The sequence below is a fragment of the Chrysemys picta genome, chromosome 20 (assembly GCF_011386835.1).
Source record: "Chrysemys picta bellii isolate R12L10 chromosome 20, ASM1138683v2, whole genome shotgun sequence".
Lineage (NCBI taxonomy): Eukaryota > Metazoa > Chordata > Testudines > Emydidae > Chrysemys > Chrysemys picta.
The window spans coordinates 9775684-9794006 of record NC_088810.1 but is presented as its reverse complement, the minus strand read 5'-3'; the positions used below and the strand labels follow the sequence as shown (position 1 = coordinate 9794006).

At 56.6% G+C, this 18323-nt stretch overlaps 2 protein-coding genes across 2 annotated transcripts; one reads left to right on the top strand and one right to left on the bottom strand.

Moving 5' to 3' along the window:
• Positions 1–7988: 7988 nt before the first annotated feature.
• Positions 7989–10553, bottom strand: LOC135976867 (uncharacterized). The gene is made up of 2 exons (XM_065574565.1): positions 10112–10553; positions 7989–8988 (listed from the first exon to the last, which is right to left on the bottom strand). The coding sequence occupies exons 1-2, from the start codon at positions 10297–10299 to the stop codon at positions 8148–8150; spliced, it is 1029 nt and encodes a 342-aa protein (XP_065430637.1). The 5' UTR covers positions 10300–10553; the 3' UTR covers positions 7989–8147.
• Positions 10551–12584, top strand: LOC101935911 (single-pass membrane and coiled-coil domain-containing protein 3-like). Its single transcript, XM_065574566.1, has 2 exons — positions 10551–10685; positions 11762–12584. The coding sequence occupies exon 2, from the start codon at positions 11773–11775 to the stop codon at positions 12433–12435; it is 663 nt and encodes a 220-aa protein (XP_065430638.1). The 5' UTR covers positions 10551–10685; positions 11762–11772; the 3' UTR covers positions 12436–12584.
• The last annotated feature ends 5739 nt before the right edge of the window (positions 12585–18323 follow it).

Here is an 18323-nt window from a genome sequence, read left to right as displayed (position 1 = left end):
TGATTAATTATGACAACTCTGGATATTCCTGGTGTCCAGTTGAATATCTGCTCCCTTCCCAATGTAGAAATACTCAACCTGCTGGGGTGCAGCCGATGCCCCTTAATCTGTGTTTTTCGAAGATCAGATGCACAAAGTGCCAGGTCCCATCAGTTTCTTAAAGTGTAAGAGTGTGTCTGCAAGAGTCAGAATAATAAACCACGGGCAATGAGTACAGAGCAGTGAGACAGAACGCACGCTGGGTCCTGATTGCAGAATACAGAGCAAATCTGTGGCAACAAATTGGTTCATAGCATCATTTGAACCAAGCACTATCAGAGCCCTAAACAATCCCACTCCAGTCTGCACGCCCCAGGTCAGTCTAAGCCGTGCCCGTGATTCCCAGACACCTGGCCAACCCTCAGCCCAGCCTCAACACGCGAGTCAGTGTCTAAACTCAGCAGCAGGAGCTCAAGCTGCAGCTCGGGAATAAAACAAAAATCCGACAGGAGCAATGTTAGAATTCAGTCTCTGTTTGGGGTTTAACAGCCAGACGCTTCCAAACCCTCCCCGAGAACAACTTTACTAGTATGTGCACCAGGGCAGCGCCGGCTGAGATCAGGGACCCAACCCCATTGTGCTAGTGTAACAGCGTCCCTGCAGGACCCCCCTTGGCTCCTGTCCCGCTGGGCTGAGAATGTCACACAGAGACCTTTAGGTGCAGTGCCCACCTGGTGCTTTTATTTATAGGCTGTGCTCCCACCCCCTTTCCACCAGACAAGTCCCCTTCGTGCAGTCCCCCGGCAGGAGAGAGGGGCCAAGCTCTCTCTCTGCTTCCCCTCACTGCCGTTCCTCTAGTGCAGCTTCCCTCTTTCCAGCTCCCCCCGGCTCCCTTCCCCTGGGGCTCTTAGCCAGCCCCAGCGTGATGAGGCAGCAGCTGTTCAAGCTTCCCCAGTCCGGGCCAGGTGGTCTACCCAGCTCCATTCCCCTCCCTTCGCTGGAGCTGGAGGGACAGAGGGTTGGCTAAGCAGTCTTTGCACAGACCTTGACTTAGATCAAGGTCCTTGCTGGGTGTTGCACAGACACACAGTGAGGTCCAAAGGGGATTTATGTTAATGACAAGTGTACCTCAAAGCAGTACCCTGGAACCCCTTTATTCACCACTGACATGTCATTAGGATCGGTTTTGTACTCAGTCTGCCTTGTGAGGTATCATTTTTAAAACTCTTGCTCTGTTGAACATTAATATCCTGTTGGCTGGTATGTGCTAGCATTGCATGGGAAGTTATGAAGTTTTGCTGGATGTGTTACTGAAATATACTGTGAGGTTGGGAACCCCCACAACCAACCTTTCGGGTACAACAATGGAGTAGCCAGATAGCAGTTCATGGCTCATCAACACCCACCAAGGAAAGAATCCACTGTCCCAGAGAGTGTGTGCAGAGGAGACTTCTCAGAGAGATCACGTAAGCCATGGAGACTGCTTGACCAATGGGGACTGACTGACCCCCATGTGCAGCACAGATCTTTTCAGCAAGCTGGAAGAAACTATAAAGAGGGGAAGTGACATCATCACTTGGCCTCACTCCCCCCACTACTCAACACCTGGAAACACGTCTGGTGGACAAAGGTTTTGAACTGGGGGAGGTGGTCCCAAGCTGGAGGAGAGTCCCAGCCTACGTACTGAGGATCTGTGACCTGTTTGTACCATCTGTCAGGGTGAGACACTGCTCGATTCAAATCCTGTTTAGTTTGTTCAGTGTAAACTGTTTCTTAAGTAACCAGCTCTGATCTCTACACTTGCCAATTATAATAATTCAAAATCTATCTTTGTGTGGTAATAAATCTCTTCTCTATTTTACCTAAACCAGTGTGTTTTGGTTGAAGTGCTTGGAAAATCTACTCAGGTCACAAAGGGTGGGGCACGTCCACTTTCCTTTGTAGACGTGGTGAACTGGGCAATGAACTCACACTCGCCAGGCTTCTGACCAGGGCAAGACGCTACCGTTGTGAGGTGCAAGGCTGGGAAGCTGCAGGGGGGTGGGTGGGAAGGGGGAGTTGCTGGAACCTCTCTATTGTTGGTTCATGAGTGGGTGGGAGAAGCATTCATGTAACCCAGTTGGGTATTTCCCTGCCTGTGGATGGCTGTGTAAGTGCAGGGCCTATCAGAGGTGTGTGGCTTGACATCAGCAGCACAGTGTGAGAGGCAGCCGAGGCTGGTGGGAAATAGGGGCTCAGCAGCCCCACACTTCATGTTGCACCCCGGGGACCTCATCACAGTGAGGGAATATTTTGTATGGACCCATCTTCTGTTGTGGAGGGAGAGAAGCTTTCGCGCGGCTCTTGGATGGATGCCAGACTAAACAGCTCCAAATGCCGGTCCCTCAGCTGTGTTTCTGTGCCAGTATTAAGGTCTGCCAGGGTTTTGTTTGCTGACTGAGAGCCAGGGTGGCTTCCCGGCTTTCTCCCATTTCGGGGAAAGGGGCAGCTCAGCCTGTTGCTTTCGGTTTCCGTCAGAGACAGATGGAAATGCAGGCTCCAGACTGGCTCCTGAGACAGTCACAGGCTCCCAGCCAATCAGACGGGACTGTCTGAGGGATGAAAGATTCTCCATTGCCTGCACATCGCAAAGTCATTCACACCAGTCCAACGCGGGTGGACAACTCGACTGAGGCAGAAGAGCAGCATTCTAGACCGTATCTGCACTGGTGCAAATGACGACACAACGTGGTTCTGTTCCCTGCGCTCAATATCTGCAACAATGGTTTCGATAACGGCATAGTGAGTACACGTATAATGCTTGTGTGCTCTCTACAGGATACCCAGCTGGGAGGGTTGAAAGTGCTTTGGAGGATAGGATTAAAATTCAAAATGATCTGGACAAAGTGGAGAAATGGTCTGAAGTCAATAGGATGAAATTCAATATAGAACAATGCAAAATAGTCCACTTAGGAAGGAACAATCAGTTGCACACACACAAAATGGGAAATGACGGCCTAGGAAGGAGTCCTGCGGAAAGGGATCTGGGGGTCCTAGTGGATCACAAGTTAAAGATGAGTCAACAGTGTTGCAAAACAAGCAAACCTCATTCTGGGTTGTGTTAGCAGGAGTGTTGTAAGCAAGACACAAGAAGTAATTCTTCTGCCCTACTCCGCGCTGATTAGGCCTCAACTGGATATTTTGTCCAATTCTGGGCCCCACATTTCAGGAAAGATGTGGAGAAACTGGAGCAAGTCAAGAGAAGAGCAAGAAAAATGATTAAAGGTCTAGAAAACATGACGTATGAGGGAAGATTGAAAACACTGGGATGAGAAGATTGAGAGGGGATATGATAATAGTTTTCAAGTACATAAAAGGTTGTTACAAGGAGGAGGGAGAAAAATTGTTCTTCGTAACCTCTGAGGATAGGACAAGAAGCAATGGGCTTAAATTGCAGCAAAGACGGTTTAGAGTGAACCTTAGGAAAACCTTCCTGTCAGGGTGGTTAATCACTGGAATAAATTGCCCAGGAATGCTGTGGAATTTCCATTATTGGACATTTTCAAGGTTAAACAAACCCCTGCCAGGAATGGTCTAGATAATACTTAGTCCTGCCATGAGTGCAGGGCACTGGACTAGGTGACCTCTCAAGGTCCCTTCAGTCCTACGATTCTGTGATTCTATGGCTGAGAATCAGCCCAGTGCCTGATCTCCTCAGGTCTTCCAAAGCAGGAGACAGATTGGAAGGGACCAATTTCCCATGTTTCTCTTTGTGCACCAGGCAGGGGGTGGGGGCAGAGAGTTCGGGGTTTTGGCACCAGACCATTTCCTTGCTTGGGGTTTCTTTTTGGTCCACTCCAACCACTTCACCTGGGATGGTATTCTGGGTACATTGATGTTAGCTCAGTTTGTTCTCTCTGGGGTGTGTGGAGGTCTCAGTGTGGCTTCAAATATCTTATTTTGTTTTTGAATAAATGTTTTCATCCCCATCCCGGCAATATCACATTTACTGTGGCATCAGTGGTGCTGTCATGCTGGGCCCACACTTGGAAGGGGCCCATCACAACCACAATATGTTTGGCACCGGGCCCACGAAAAGTTAATCTGGCCCTAGCTCTGTCAGCACACAGAGCGTAGTGTGAACATACACTACCGATGTTGTTATAATGCTTTTTGGTCATGGATAATATTTTTGTCAACAAAACTCTAGTGTAGGCAAGGCCTGCGTTTGCAAGTGCAAGCAATGGAGAATCTTAAATTGCTCAGACAGCCCCGTCTGATTGACAGGGAGCTTGTGACAGTCCCAAGAGCCAGTTTGGAGCCTGCATTTCCATCTGACTCTGATGGAAACCGAAAGTAACGGTCTGAGCTGCCCCTTTCCCAGAAATGGGAGATAGTCAGGAGGCGGGCCTGGCTCTCAGTCAGCAAACCAAACCCTGGGAGACCTTAATTTGTGCATGACAGCACAGGTGAGGGACCGGCATTTGGAGTTGTTTAGCCTGGTGTCCATCCAACAGCCGCGCGAAAGCTTCTCTCCCTCCACAACAGAAGATGGGTCCATACAAAGTGGAGCTCTGCCGCGGGTCACTGGTCTGCTGCCCTCCCTGTTCCCAGCCCAGGGGGGAACTGACCAGCAGGGACAGAGCTCCTGGCGTCACCTCCCCACCACCCCTCCCAATGTTCCTCTGGGGGGAGGGAGCAGGACCAACTGCCAGGGAGAAATCTAGGTGCCTGCCCACACGTCGCCTGTGGGTCGTATCCAGTTTGGGGGGCCGTGGCCCCCAGGCTCTCCCCCAATCTCCGCCCACGTTAATGGCACATCCAGACCGATCCTTCCCCACCTCGTCCTTCTCCCAACGTCCTCTGGCATTTAACCCCCTCCCAGCCGGGGATCAGGGTTTCTGGGCTGTAGAAAGTGTCCTTCCTTCCCCGGCCTAACTACCTGCTATTGGTGGGTTGTCCTCATTTCGCCCGGCGCCGTTCCCGTCGCGTGGGGGTCACATCGGGTACAGGAGCGAGGCTTAGACGTGTCGCTTGGCAGATCCCCAATGGTTGGTGCCAAATCAACTCTTCTTGACACTCACGGTTGATGAAAGGAGCATCAGAGAGCTGTGACGTCTCCCCCAACGGCCAAGCGCTCTACCCAACGGCAGAGCACTCTGAGAGTTGGCGTCTCCCAATGATTGTGCAGTCTAAGGGGGGGCATCTCCCACTGGCCATAGCACTGCCCATGAAAGTAAGTCGCTAACATCCCTAATTTGCTACAGATTCTTTGATAACGGCCAGCCTTGTGTTCAGAGATCCAGGATATCTGGGTTCGAATCTACCACCAACTCCTCTTGTGACCTGGGACAAATCACAAGATTTTGAAGGAGAATCAACCCACCACAAGCGCCCAGTGCACTGGCTAAGAGAGGGACACAACTGATATTGGTAGGAGTTACATGGTGGGGGGGCTGTACCTTGGAAAGCAGCAATGCGGGAAGGACCCAGAGATCCTGGTGGAACCGACTGGGACAGAGCTCCCTGGGTGAGAGGAGGAGCACGGCCCTGGGCTGGAAAAGCAGGGGATTAGAGAGTAGGAGCTGGGAGGTAGGGTCCCCTCGGGATACAGCATGGGGGAGACCCTGACTGGAGACTGCGTCCAGCTCTGGTGGGGAGCCACACGTCAAACAGGACATTGGACATTTGGGGAGGGTTCTGAGAAGAGCTACAGAAATGATTTACCCCCAGGTGAGGGAGAGGGGAATTGGTCCCCATGGCATTACTCGTGATTTACCCCAGGGTGACTCCAGCCAGTGTACGGAGCACCTGGGGCCAGGCTGGGGAATCCCAAGACTTCAAGCTGTGGGCCCAGCGCAGGGGAATGGCAGGGAACGTGGGTGAGGGGCTGGGCCATGGCCCAGAGCCAACAAGCCAGAGGTGGACACATGGGCTTGGGTCCTGATCCTGGGCCTCAGATCTCCTCCCCTCTCCTCTCCCCCAACCATCAGGTGCCCGGTGCCTCCTCATTGCCACCCGATAGGGCGAGTGGGCCGGGCAGGGACTGGAAGATGGGCCCGCAAACGTGTAATGACCCTGGCAGAACTGCCCAAAACCCTCCGGCTGCAGTGAGTCCTGGAACACGGTCCCCTGCTCTAACCACTAGACCCCATTCCCCTCCCAGAGCCGGGACAGAACCCAGGTGTCCTGGTTCCCAGCCCCACTGCTCTAACCATTAGACACCACTTCACCCAGCAGGCTGGGGCATATACCCCAATCACATGAGGGAATCTTTGGGAGGGAGGGGGGGTTGGCGGCTTATCTGATGCACATAGCAACCCCTTGGACATAGAGGTGCTGTGTGTGTGTGTGTGCATGTGTGTCTGCTGGAGGGGACGAGCCCTGCTCTGTGTGTGTGTGTGTGTGTGTGTGTGCATGTTGCTCCACACCCAAGATACATGGGGGCAGGGGAGTTACTCAGTCCCGTGGCTGTGTCCATGCCAGCTGGCAGTCGTGGGAGCTCTGCTCACATGCGTTTCCTGTGAGTCTCAGGTTGCACCTGCACAGAGTAGCGCAGTGGGAAGTGTCCGCATTATTTTGTATGAAGACTGTCTGTGCCTCAGTTTCCCCTATGTGCCACGTTGGCCCCTAGGGGCTGGAAAGGGCTGTTTTCTCTCGGACAAGCTACCACCCAGGGGCGGCTGATCCTGGCTGTCTTGATTTGGGGCCCGTGTCGCTGGCGAGTCCATGAAGACAATGGCAAAGCCAACCTGCTGGGACATTGCCTATCTAGCAACTAACACCCAGGGTGACCCCCCCACACACCCCTTGCAAGAAGTCAGCTAGAAGAGCGGGAGCCAAGGTCGGACATACTTGGCTGGGGCCCGGAGCTGCCCATGGCCCAGGCTGTAGCTTCCGGCTCTCTGGGCTGACCGAGGACTGGCCATGCTGGGTGCAGCCACCTAACAAACCCGCCTGCCCTTCCCCCACCGGCTGGGAGCCCCAGCAGATGCTGGGGGCAGTGCCCCCTTTGGGGGTACACGTCTCCCTTAGAAGTCCATCTCAGGTGGAGTCGCTGGAGGGAGGGGGCTGCAAGCACCGAGGTAGGGTCCCAGGAGGTGGTGAAGCCAAGTGGCTTCCCCTGGCGACAGAGTGAGACCCTAAGGGGGGGCTGGCCCCTGTACAGCCCCCCAGCGACTGTCCCAGAGCACTGGACCTGTGGCTCCCTGACCCCAGCATCTGTTCCCTGCTGCTGGTTCCATTGCAGTGCGACTCCGGAGCCCCCTGCTGCACCCTGGGGCCCTGCGGGCGGGTGGGTTCTGGCCCAGCCCAACCCAAAGTACCACGGGCCGGGTCAACGCCCAGACCTGACCCCCGCCCCCCCAGGGGCTGGGAGCCCCCACTGGGGAATGAGCTCTGACTCACACCCAGCCCTGGCCACCCCCCGTCCTGCCCGGTCTGGGGGGTCCCAGACAAAGCCCCTGATCTCGGGGGATCTGGGCTCCCTGTTTGCACATGAAATGAGGCAGTTTGCAAAACCCGGGAAAACCCTGGAACCAAAGCTGGGACCAAAGTGTCAGTTTTGAAGTAACAAAGAAAAATCAGGTTTTCAATTCTTTTTTTTTTTTTAAAAAAGGAAGTTTTTAAAAAACCGAAACCACAAACTTTCAACCCAAACCACCACCTGGGTTTTTATTTTTACCAGAAAGGGGTTTTGAAAATGGATTTTTTTATTATTTTGTTTTTTCAGCAAACGCCCCCACACAAAAAAATTGCAGGAAAAATAACCGTAACCAGTTCGTTTGTGGTTCAGGTTATTGACCACCCCCCTCCCCCGGGTTACTCCTGATTTACACTAGAGTGAAAGGGAATTGGCCCTTTGACATCAATGGAGTTACTCCTGATTTACATCAGAGAGGGGAATTGGCCCCATTGCTCCCCCCTCTCCCCAAGTCACTCCTGATTTTCCCCAGGGGCCGGGCGGGGAGTCTGGTTCTAAGGCCGTTGGGCCAGCACACCAGCCGGGACAAACCAGTAAGACTCAGGCCTGGGGTTTTGCTCAGTTCCCTTTATTAGCTGCAGTTCCCGGCTGCCAGCCCCACATGCTGGGCTCTGCCGGGCTCGTTAACCAGCACAGAGCCCGGGGCAAAGCCTGCCCGTGCGTGAGCTGTGGTGAGGGGGCGCTGTCACGGCACTGCCTGCTCAGGTCAATGGGCGATGCCGGCAGGATTCTGGCCCGGCCCCTCTCCCGTTCCCGGCTGCTGGTCCGTGATCAGGGCCATGTAGACCTCAGCCGCGGCAGCTGCCAACTGGAAAGACTTGCAGGCCGGTGCCAGTGCCCGAAGCGCCTCCTCCAGGTGCCCAGCGGCCGCTGCCAGGGCGTTCCTAGCACGACGCCCCGTGAGGACATCGGGCAGGTATTCGCCCAGACTCTGCACCACGCCGGTCCCAGAGAAGGGGCCATTCTCGGGGGGCTCTGCAGCCGTTTCCACAGTTGGGCCCCCAAGGGTGGCACAAGCGGACACAGCCCTGGCGATCTCTTCGCTGCTCTGGCGCAGGGCGTCCATCGGCAGGTGCAGGACTGGGGAGGCCTGCAACTTTCGCAGAGCCGCCTCCAGCCGCTCCGGGAGGCCGGCGTTTTGCAGTAGCACGGCCACCATGGGGCCACCCACGCTGCCGAAGATCCCCATGGTGGCCTGGTGGAAGTCCCGGACGATGGCCCCCTTCTCCTGCAGTGAGGTGTGAGGGGAGGCCATGCGGGCGTACAGGTCCCGGCTGGTGTTCTTCCGCACGTGTCTGTCCGTCTGCTCTGCTGTGACGTGCATCTCCCATGCCGCCCGCAGCAGGCGCTCCAGGTTCTCCCCCACGCCGACGCTGCCCCCCACTGGTTCCAGGGACACGCTGGTGTCAAGGTGCTGGTTGAGGATGCGGAGCAGAGCGTGGGTGCCCGAGATGCATCCTTCCAGGGAGTTGAGCAGGGACTGGCTGGCGCGCACGAGCCTCTCTCTTTCGCTCTCTGTGCCGGAGAACAGGGACAGCATCACGAGGCTGGGAAACAAAGCAGAGAGCACAGGTGAGGGGCTTAAAGAGTTTCCCCTCCAGGATCCCCAGCGCAAGGCCAAGGGGATGTGCAATGGAACCGACAGGGAGCCCCTATGAAATGGAGTAGAGGGAATGCTGTTTCACAACAATCCTGGGAATTGCCTGTGGAACTCACTGCCTCATGATCTTGCTGATGCAGAGAGCCCTGAAAGACCCAGAAAGGGATCTGACGTTTATATGGCTAATGAGGAGAGCCAGAATGACATTAGAAAAGAATTTCTTTTTTGTTAAGTTTGATAAGATTAAACACTCTCATGCTCCAGGGCATGACCCCCTCTCTAACTAACAGCTGTCAGGCAGGAACTGTCCCTGCGGCAGTGGTGAGGTACAGGGGCACTGCTGTGCTAGATGGGGCGTGCAAAGCACGTCAGTCCGTTACCCACTTCGTAGCTGCTGCGGGCCCCAAGAGAGCGACACTGCGAACCGGAGGCAGCCCGCCATTGGGGTGGAGCCCGGGGACAGGGAGTGTCGAAGTGACGGGGGAGTCTCAGGTCCGTCGACACTGGACTAAAAGCCCCGTGGAACAGCCTCATCTGGTGTGACTCAGGCTGGGGGGCTAAAAATTGCCATGCAGACATCTGGGTTCAGGCTGGAGCCCGGGCTCTGGGACCGTCCCCCCAGGCACAGTCCCACCACCTGGGCTCCAGTCCAAGCCTGCACGTCTACACTGCTAGTCTGCAGCCCGGCAGGCCAGCCACAGGGGTTTAGTTGCAGTGCAGACATACCCTCAAGGGCTGCATTGCACCCCGGGGGCCGGCGGCTGGCTGGGGGTTCCAGCTCTCGGCAGGGCTGCACCCGGAGAGGGTCCCCAGGGTCCCCAAGACTGGGGCAGCAGCTGGATGCGTGGGTGTGGATCAGTGATGACGCCGGGTGGAAGTGATCTGTGCCCGCTGAAGAAGATTATTTCGGAAACTTGTAGCGGCACAAACAGCTCTCGCTCCCGGTTTGCTACTTTGGGGGTACTGAGCATGCTCACTCCAACAGCTCAGACTGGGGGGGGGGGGGTGTCCCGGCTCTCCGCCGCCAGCTCGGACTGGGAGGGGGAGGGGGAGGGGACGGGGGCTCTCACCTGTAGCTCCTCGGCGCGGTTGCTGTCCCGGCGGGCGAAGGAGCGGACGACACCGGCTCTCCGCCTCTCCTTATAAAGCTCCCGTTAGGGGAGAAAGGGGAAGTTGGCACAAGCCAAAGGGCGGGGTAGTAATTCCCCCGGGCACTGCCAGCAGCAGGCGTTCGCAGCGGGGGCCCGGCCGGGCTCATGGATTGATTCGATCCTGGATCTTTCTGCCCCTCGTGACTGAGGCGCAAACCGGGGCTTGGAAACCAGCCAGACTCGAGTTCCTGGAAACCACGCGGGGAACTGGAAGCCGCAGGACGAAGCAGCCACTTGAAGGCCCATGTGACATCCACTGGCACCGCGCTCCTGACCACAGCTGGCTCCGGGTCTGCCAATGGGATCTCGGCGGCTGACTGGAAAGTGACAGCAAGGACCAGCCTCCTATAAAGGCGAGAGTCCCCGCTCCGGCGTGCGGGGAGCGTCACAGCAAAGGGATCCTCTCCGGAGAGCCCAGGCTGCTGCCCGCGGACCCGAGCTGACCTCTGCCCAGGCGAACGGCCCCTCGGCTTCCCCCCCGCCCAGCGAGCAGGTAACTTGCCCCATCGGAGGAGGCACGAATCGGAGCAGGGGTCGTGCAGTGAGAGCCCCCAGATCGCTTGGCGAACTGGGCTCCTCCAACAACGGGGGTTTCATGCAGCCCCTGGCAAGGTGCCATGTCTAGGGACAAAGAACATCGGTCACCCACAGGCGGGGGGTCGCTGTGAGAGGGGGGAGCTGCCCTGTCTGTAACCGATGCGGGGGAGGGAGTTCTGCTTTCCAAAGGGGGACCCTGGCGAGCTGCAGCTCTGGGAAGGACCCAGGTGTCCTGTGGAACCAGCTGCCCGTGAGCCCCCCAGGGGATGCTGTGGCCAAGCGGGTGAGCGCGACCCTGGGCTGGGGAAACGGGTGAATAGCGAGTGGGAGCCGGGAGGTGGGATCCCCTCCGGATAGCGGGAGACCCTGACTGGAGACTGCGCCCAGCTCTGGGGAGGAGGCGAAAAATGAAACTATCCCCAGGTGCCCCTTGAAGCCAGAACAAAGCTGCCCAGCTGCGACCAGCTCCAGGCCTGGCGTTTTGAGCAAATTACTTCATGGGCTAATTTGCAGACAGCCAGAAACGGCAGCTTCTGCCCCACAGCTGGGTCCCCCGGGCAGCAGGGGGGAGGGAGCAAGTCATGCAACTGCCGGGAACTGGGCAGCTCCGCGGCTGGGGCAGGAGGTGGCCGGGTAGATGGGGGATGCTGCCGCGCTCCTGGGGTGGATGGATTCGGGGTGCTGGAAGGTGTTGGGGTGCAGGGGGTGGATGCTGGGACAGAGATCGGGGGAATGTGGGGAGGTAACGTGGGGGGAGAAGACCACGTGGTTTGGGGGTGTGACGCTTTCGGGGGTGCGGGACCCACTGGCCGAGTCCTTCCGCCCTAGAACCTCCAAGGTGTTTAGGCGCAGAACTCCCACGGCCTGACGGGAATTAGGCACCTAAAGACCTTTGGGGATCGGAGCCCGGGAGACTTTTTTGTTTTAATGGAAGGTGAGACTCTGCACTGGCCAAGTCTGTGATTTGCGGGGGGGAGGGGGGTGCAGTGGGGAGTGCTGGCTAACGCCTCCTTCCTCTTCCTCTCCTGGCAGCTCTCTCAAGAATGGCCTTGAGCGATATCCTGTACCCTGGCAACCCAGCGAGGCGGGAAAAGGTGGTGCGGTTACACCAGGACCTGATCAACTGCATAGAGCTCAATTTTGATGCCACCAATGAGCTGATTGGAGCCTTAAACACACACTGTCAGTTCAAGTTGCACCCCATTAAGATGAACAGGAACGGCACCGTCCGGGAGAACTGCGACGTACTCCTCGCAGCCATACAGTCCATCCAAGACACGCTGCAGGCCATCGATGCAAGGTTGAAGAGCGAACTGGAGCCAGATCTCTACCGAAAGCTTCACGATTTCCAGGAGCCTGATGCCAAGAAGATGCAGATTCTGCGCAATGTGGCCAAGGGGGTGAGCTTCCTTGGTGGGATCGTGGCCATAAGGATCTTCTACAACCTGGCGTCGCCGGTGGTGAGCAGAGTCCTGAGCCAAATGAGCACCATCTTGGCCAGGATCAGTGCCTCTGTGATAGGCCTCATGGCTGGCGTGTTACTGGGTGCGGGTGTCGACTTGATTCTCAGCGCGATCCTGGGCGGCATAGAGAGAGACCAACTGGAGACAGTGATTCGGGAGCTTCAGCCGCTGGTGGACGAGTTCAAGCCAGCCTCCCATGAGTATTACAAAACCATCATAAAGATCAGCTGCACGCTGCCATAGCCGGAGGAGAATCAGCCGCTCAGACGACTCCAGACCAAGCTGCAAGTTACCATTACTTGTAAAAATAAGGCCGTGGGGATCAGCTCCCATCTAGCGTGACTTAGCCCAGCGTCATTAAAGCCAGCACAATAAATGATCTCTGGCTCTTACACAGTGCTTTTCATTAGTAGAGCTCAAAGCACTTCAGGCTTCATTAATGTCTTTATCCTCCCACCACATCTCGGGCTAGGCCCGTGCTATTATCCCCATTCTACAGATGGGGAAACTGAAGCCTAGAAATTCACAGGTATTGAAGCACGTAACTTCCATTGATTTCAGAGCAATTGGCTCAGGCTCTCTGCAGACTCAGGCAACATCACTGGTTTCAAGGGAAGCTAGGTGCCTAAAGTGACTTGCCCCAGCTCATACAGGAATTCTGTAGTGTAGCAGAGACTTGCCTGAGTTTCCCAAGTCACAGACTAGTGCCCAACAACCACTGGGCCATCCTTCCCCTCTAGCTGGTGTTTTTCATCTGTAGATCTCAAAGTGCCTCAGAAAGGTCAGTATCAATAAGCTGACTATACACAGGGGGAAACTGAGTCACAGAAAGGGACTCAGCCAGAAGGCCAGGAATAGCGCCCAGAATGAGAATGTCAAAATAATTCATTGAGATGTTTCCCTACCAAAACCGACACGTCCCCCCTGAAACATTTTACTTTTGACAAAACGGCCTTTTCCAATGGAAAACTGTTCTATCGAAAGCTTTCTGGCCAACTCTGTGCCCGGCCCCGGCTGGAGAACCTACCTCAGGGTTTTCTGCTCCAGCCCAGATCTGGGAGTTGAGCTAGAGCGGAGCTCAAAGACAGTCACTTCCCCAGCCTTTGCTAGAGTCTGTCAGGTGTTTAAATGCAGGGCCTCTTCTCTGAATCCGAGACTAGATAGCAGGGGGGACTCTGGGACAGTGGTGAGCTGAGCCACTCCGGCCTAGGGAACCAGATGGAAAATGTTACTGTCCTAAAGGGCAGTAAACCCACTCTAGAGCAGGGGTCTCCAACTGTTTTTGGGTGGGCCCCACTTTGAAAATATTTCAGGCTGTGACAACCCCACTCCCACCCCCACAAAGTGACAGCAAATCACTGGACATACTCAGAGGCAGGGCCGTCCTTAGGCATACACAGCATACGCGGCTGCGTGGGGCACCTGAAAATGTGGGGCACCCCCCTCGCTGGCTGCGACTCAGGCTCCTCTCCGGCCGCTCCCCCACATTGGGCCGGCAGGCTTCTCCCCGACCCGACCGGACGCCCTGGCCCCTCCCCTCTGCCCACTCACTCCTCAGCCGGCCTGCGGGCTCTGGCTCGGGCTGGGCATCACGGGGCTAGGAGCAAAAGTTTGCATGTGAGTGAGCAGGGGGAGCCGGGCAAGTCTGAGAACAGAGTGGGGGGGAGGGTACCCGGAGGCTGGGAAGAGAGTTGGGGAGCCAAGCTTCGGGGGTAGAGCCGGGCACAGGACTTCAGGAAGTGGGGAGCAGAGGAGAAGCCAGGCTGGGGGGAGCTGGGCTGGGGGGCCAGGAAGGCTGGGAACAGAGCGGGGGGGATAACCAGAGGCTGGGAAGAGAGGGGGGGAGCCAAGCTTGGGGGTAGAGCTGGGCACAGGACTTCAGGGAGCGGCGGGTGAAGGAGGAACCGGGCTGGGGATGGCTGTGGGGAGCCTGGCTGGGAAGGGAAAAGAGCGGGGTGGGGGGTGTCTTTGTCTGGTTCAGTGAGCGAGCAGCGAACTTGCTAGGGCCTCCTGGGGAGCAGGCTGGTGGCCCCAGGGGAGAGCAGCTGTTCTGAGCAGCCCCCCAGTGTACCTGCCCCTCCCCTCTTCTGCCCACGTGCCCTGCCCCGCCGGCAACTCCCTGCAATCTCTCTCCAGTCTCCTTTTCACTCCACCGCCCTCCTCTCTGAAGTTTGAGCCCAGCCACCAGGGTCGCCTTTGGACCATCACCTTTTCCTCTCCTCCCTTCCCCAGCAGGGATCAGGAGCAGCCGGCTGGGAGGAGGGAGAGGCGCACACACAACCGGGCTGGGAGGAGGGAAAGTTAAAGGAAAATAAAAGCAGGTGGCGTTTGCTTTTCCTGCCCAACCGCAATATTCCAGTGTCAACAGGAGGAAATTGGCACTAAACCAATGGGAGGAGGGGGATGGCCCTGGAGCAGAAAAGCAGCAATCGAGAGCATTCGCATGAAGCATATTCCAGTTACGTTATATTCACACTCATTAGCATCTTCTCATAAAATCACGTTGAGTGCAACGTCACAGGGGTTGCTGGGCATAAGGGGGTGGGGGCACTGAGCAGGGGGCAGTGTGGCGGGGCACGCTGGCAGTGCAGGGCTGGGGTTGGGGGCGCAGGTGGGAGGGAAGTGCAGGGGTTGGGGTGAAGGCGGCACAATGAAACTGTTTTGAATGAAGTGCACTTGGCAAGTTTTCCAGTACTGTGAGCTTCTGTTTGTGTTGCTAAGAGCAAGTCGGGCCCAGGGGCACCAGTTGAATCATACGGCGTTAGGCCCCATAAATCCTAAGGCCGGCTCTGCTCAGAGAAGGCTAAGTAAAGCGTGTCGGCGTTATCCCTGCAGTCAATGGCTCTGAAGCCCCCAGTGGCTTCCCTACGCTGCCCAGGCAGGAGATCAGCTCACTCAGCCGCATCTGTCTGGGCCTCGCTGGCGCACTCCACCCCGGTGCCTAGCTGGTCACTTGACCTGGGTTGGTAGGAGCCAGCATTGGCTTCAGCTCTGTCCTCGTCTCTCTCTGGCCTGGCTGTAAACTGTCCTCCCTTCATCGCGCTTGTTGCTGCTGAGTTGTAATAAAATGAGCTATACCCCCCCGGCAGTGTCCTTGAAATATGGTACCCCTAGATCTCACAACCCCCCTACGATAGCCTCGCCACCCCCGTTTGGGACATGACCAATGTTCCCTCTAATTTTTTATGTCCATGTGCAGAATGAATTTTATTATGTGCCCCAATATGGAGGTGATCTGTGGCAGGAATGGGGCCGAGGGGTTTGGAGTGTGAGACGGGGCTCAGGGCTGGGGCAGAGGGTTGGAGTGCAGGGGGTGAGGGCTCTGGCTAGGGGTGCAGGCTCTGGGGTGGGGCTGGGAATGAGAGGTTTGGGGTGCAGGCTCCCACAGCGCTGCAATGGGAAGAGAGGACTCCCCCAGCCCTCTCTCGCCACAGCCGCCCAGGGCCGGGGGAGAAGCGCCTCTCCCATCAGGGCAGCTCTGGGGCCAGAGGAGAGGTGCCTTTCCCTGGCTGCGGCAGCTCCGCACCTGGGGGAAAGGCGCCTCTCCCTGCCTGCGCGGCCCCTGATCACCTGCTGCGCGGCTGGGCAGCTTTGAGGGAACTTAGCTCGGGAGCCCCAGGTTGAGAAACGCTGTTCTAGAGAATAAACAGAAATTGCATCCCCGCTAGGGAACGGGGAGGGAATTGCCACGAAAGGTTCCTATTGGCCATTCCATTCTACAGGTGGATTTACTAGGAATCATTTCTGTAAAACTCTTCTCATCACCTCCGACCCCGGGGGTTTGAACCAGGCAATCTGTGACCCAGCAAAACCTGGGGCAGCCCAATCAGTCCAGAATTGCTGTAGGTTCCCCTGGCCCCAACATTTTTGGAAAAAATTGTCCCAGTCTCAAGTTGGACTGAAAAGTCGAAACTCTCCAATGTTTCCATGAGCCGAACTTTTTCTTCAGTTCCAATCCCTCAAACCGTTTCCTTTCAATCGTTTAGAAATGTCTCATCTCAAGTTTGGACCTTTGCCCCTTCGACGTGTGAATTGGCTCAAATTTCTAACCTAAAAGTTGTTTTAACTGGAGAAAAAAAATGAAGCTTTGGAGATCACTTAGGACGGAAGAATCCCATTCTCGTTACAGACTAGGGACCGAATGGCTAGGCAGCAGTTCTGCAGAAAAGGACCTAGGGGTTACAGTGGACAAGAAGCTGGATATGAATCAGTGTGCTCTTGTTGCCAAGAAGGCTAACGGCATTTTGGGCTGTATAAGTAGGAGCATTGCCAGCAGATCGATGGATGGGATCGTTCCCTTCTATTCGACATTGGTGAGGCCTCATCTGGAATACTGTGTCCAGTTTTGGGCCCCACACTACAAGAAGGATGGGGAAAACTTGGAAAGAGTCCAGCGGAGGGCAACAAAAATGATTAGGGGGCTGGAGCACATGACTTATGAGGAGAGGCTGAGGGAACTGGGTTTGTTTAGTCTCCAGAAGAGAAGAATGAGGGGGGATTTGATAGCTGCTTTCAACTACCTGAAGGGGGGTTCCAAAGAGGATGGATCTAGACTGTTCTCAGTGGTAGCAGATGAAAGAACAAGGAGCAATGGTCTCAAGTTGCAGTGGGGGAGGTTTAGGTTGGATATTAGGAAAAACTTTTTCACTAGGAGGGTGGTGAAGCACTGGAATGGGTTCCCTAGGGAGGTGGTGGAATCTCCTTCTTTAGAGGTTTTTAAGGCCCGGCTTGACAAAGCCCTGGCTGGGATGATTTAGTTGGGAATTGGTCCTGCTTTGAGCAGGGGGTTGGACTAGATGACCTCCTGAGGTCCCTTCCAACCCTGAGATTCTATGATTCTATGAAAGTCCTCCACTTAGGAAGGAACAGATGAGTTAGCAGTGTTGCAAAACAAGCAAACCTCATTCTGGGATGTGTTAGCAGGAGTGTTGTAAGCCAGACACGACAGGGTGGGGAGCGCAATGCTGGCAGTGGGGGAAACAGGCAGGGGATCTGGCAGCAGGGGGGGCCGGCAGGGTGGAGAGAATAGGTGAGGGGGTGGGGGGATCCCAGCAGCTGGGGAGCACAGGCCGGTGAGGATGGGGCAGGGACCTTTGGGGGAGGGAGGCGGGAGTGCAGGCCGGGGAGAACAGGGGGAAGCCCAGGCCGTGGTGGGAGAATGGGAGGAGAGCAGGCTGGGGGAAGAGAATGGGGGGGGATCAGGGTGGGGAAAGCACGTTGCCATGGTGGGGTGGGGGAGGAGCACGTGGCCATGGACAGGCCCCACATCACTTCAGAAGTCCAGGTCCCAGGGCCCCGTCAGCTCCCATCTGCCCCATGGCTCCTCATCTGCCCCCAGCTCTGCACCCCGCGCCCCCGGCTCTCCCTGGGGCGCCTGCTGCTCCGGCAGCTCCCCCCCGGCTGGGGCCCCCAGACGCCTGCGCTCCTCCTGGGTGAGGGGCTCCCCATCCTGCAGCTGGTCCCGCAGGCGCCGGTGCTTGCCGATGCCCAGCTTGGGCAGGCCGCGGTCGAGCCCCTCCAGCTGGACACAGGCCTTGCTCAGGGGCTGGCTGGCCACGTAGCCGCAGCGTTGGCAGGTGCCTTAGCCCCCCATTTCAGGTGTAGCCTCGCTACAGGCACCTTGACGGGGGACCCGAACACTCCCCTCAGGGAAATGTAGGCATCGGGCACTAGCTGGTCTGGGTCCACCACCTCGGGCCGTGCCAGTGTTACCTCTGCGCCCATGTCCCAGAACCCCTCAATGGGGATGATGTGGCAATTGTCCCCCGGGGCCTGTCCCATGCTCACCCGGCGGATTGAGTACGGGTGGTCTGGACCTGGAGCCAAAAAATCTCACCGCGTTATAGGTGAGGGTGGTAGGACGAGAGCTCTGTTCCTGCTGGCTTTAGGAGAGAGGTGGTTGGGGGCGTCAGGACAGCAGGAAGCCTGGAGGAAGAGCAGGGACGTGTTCCCACCAGTCACTGCTGCTCCATGGGAAATACGCTCTGTGCATCCCCCCAACTAGCCACGAGCTGTCACTGCTGCTCCCATCCTAGGGATGGGTAGAGGGGGGGAGGACACATTCTGTGCATTACCTGGACTGGCCACCAGGTGTCGCTGCTGCTCCAAGGCTGACACACTGCAGGATGGTG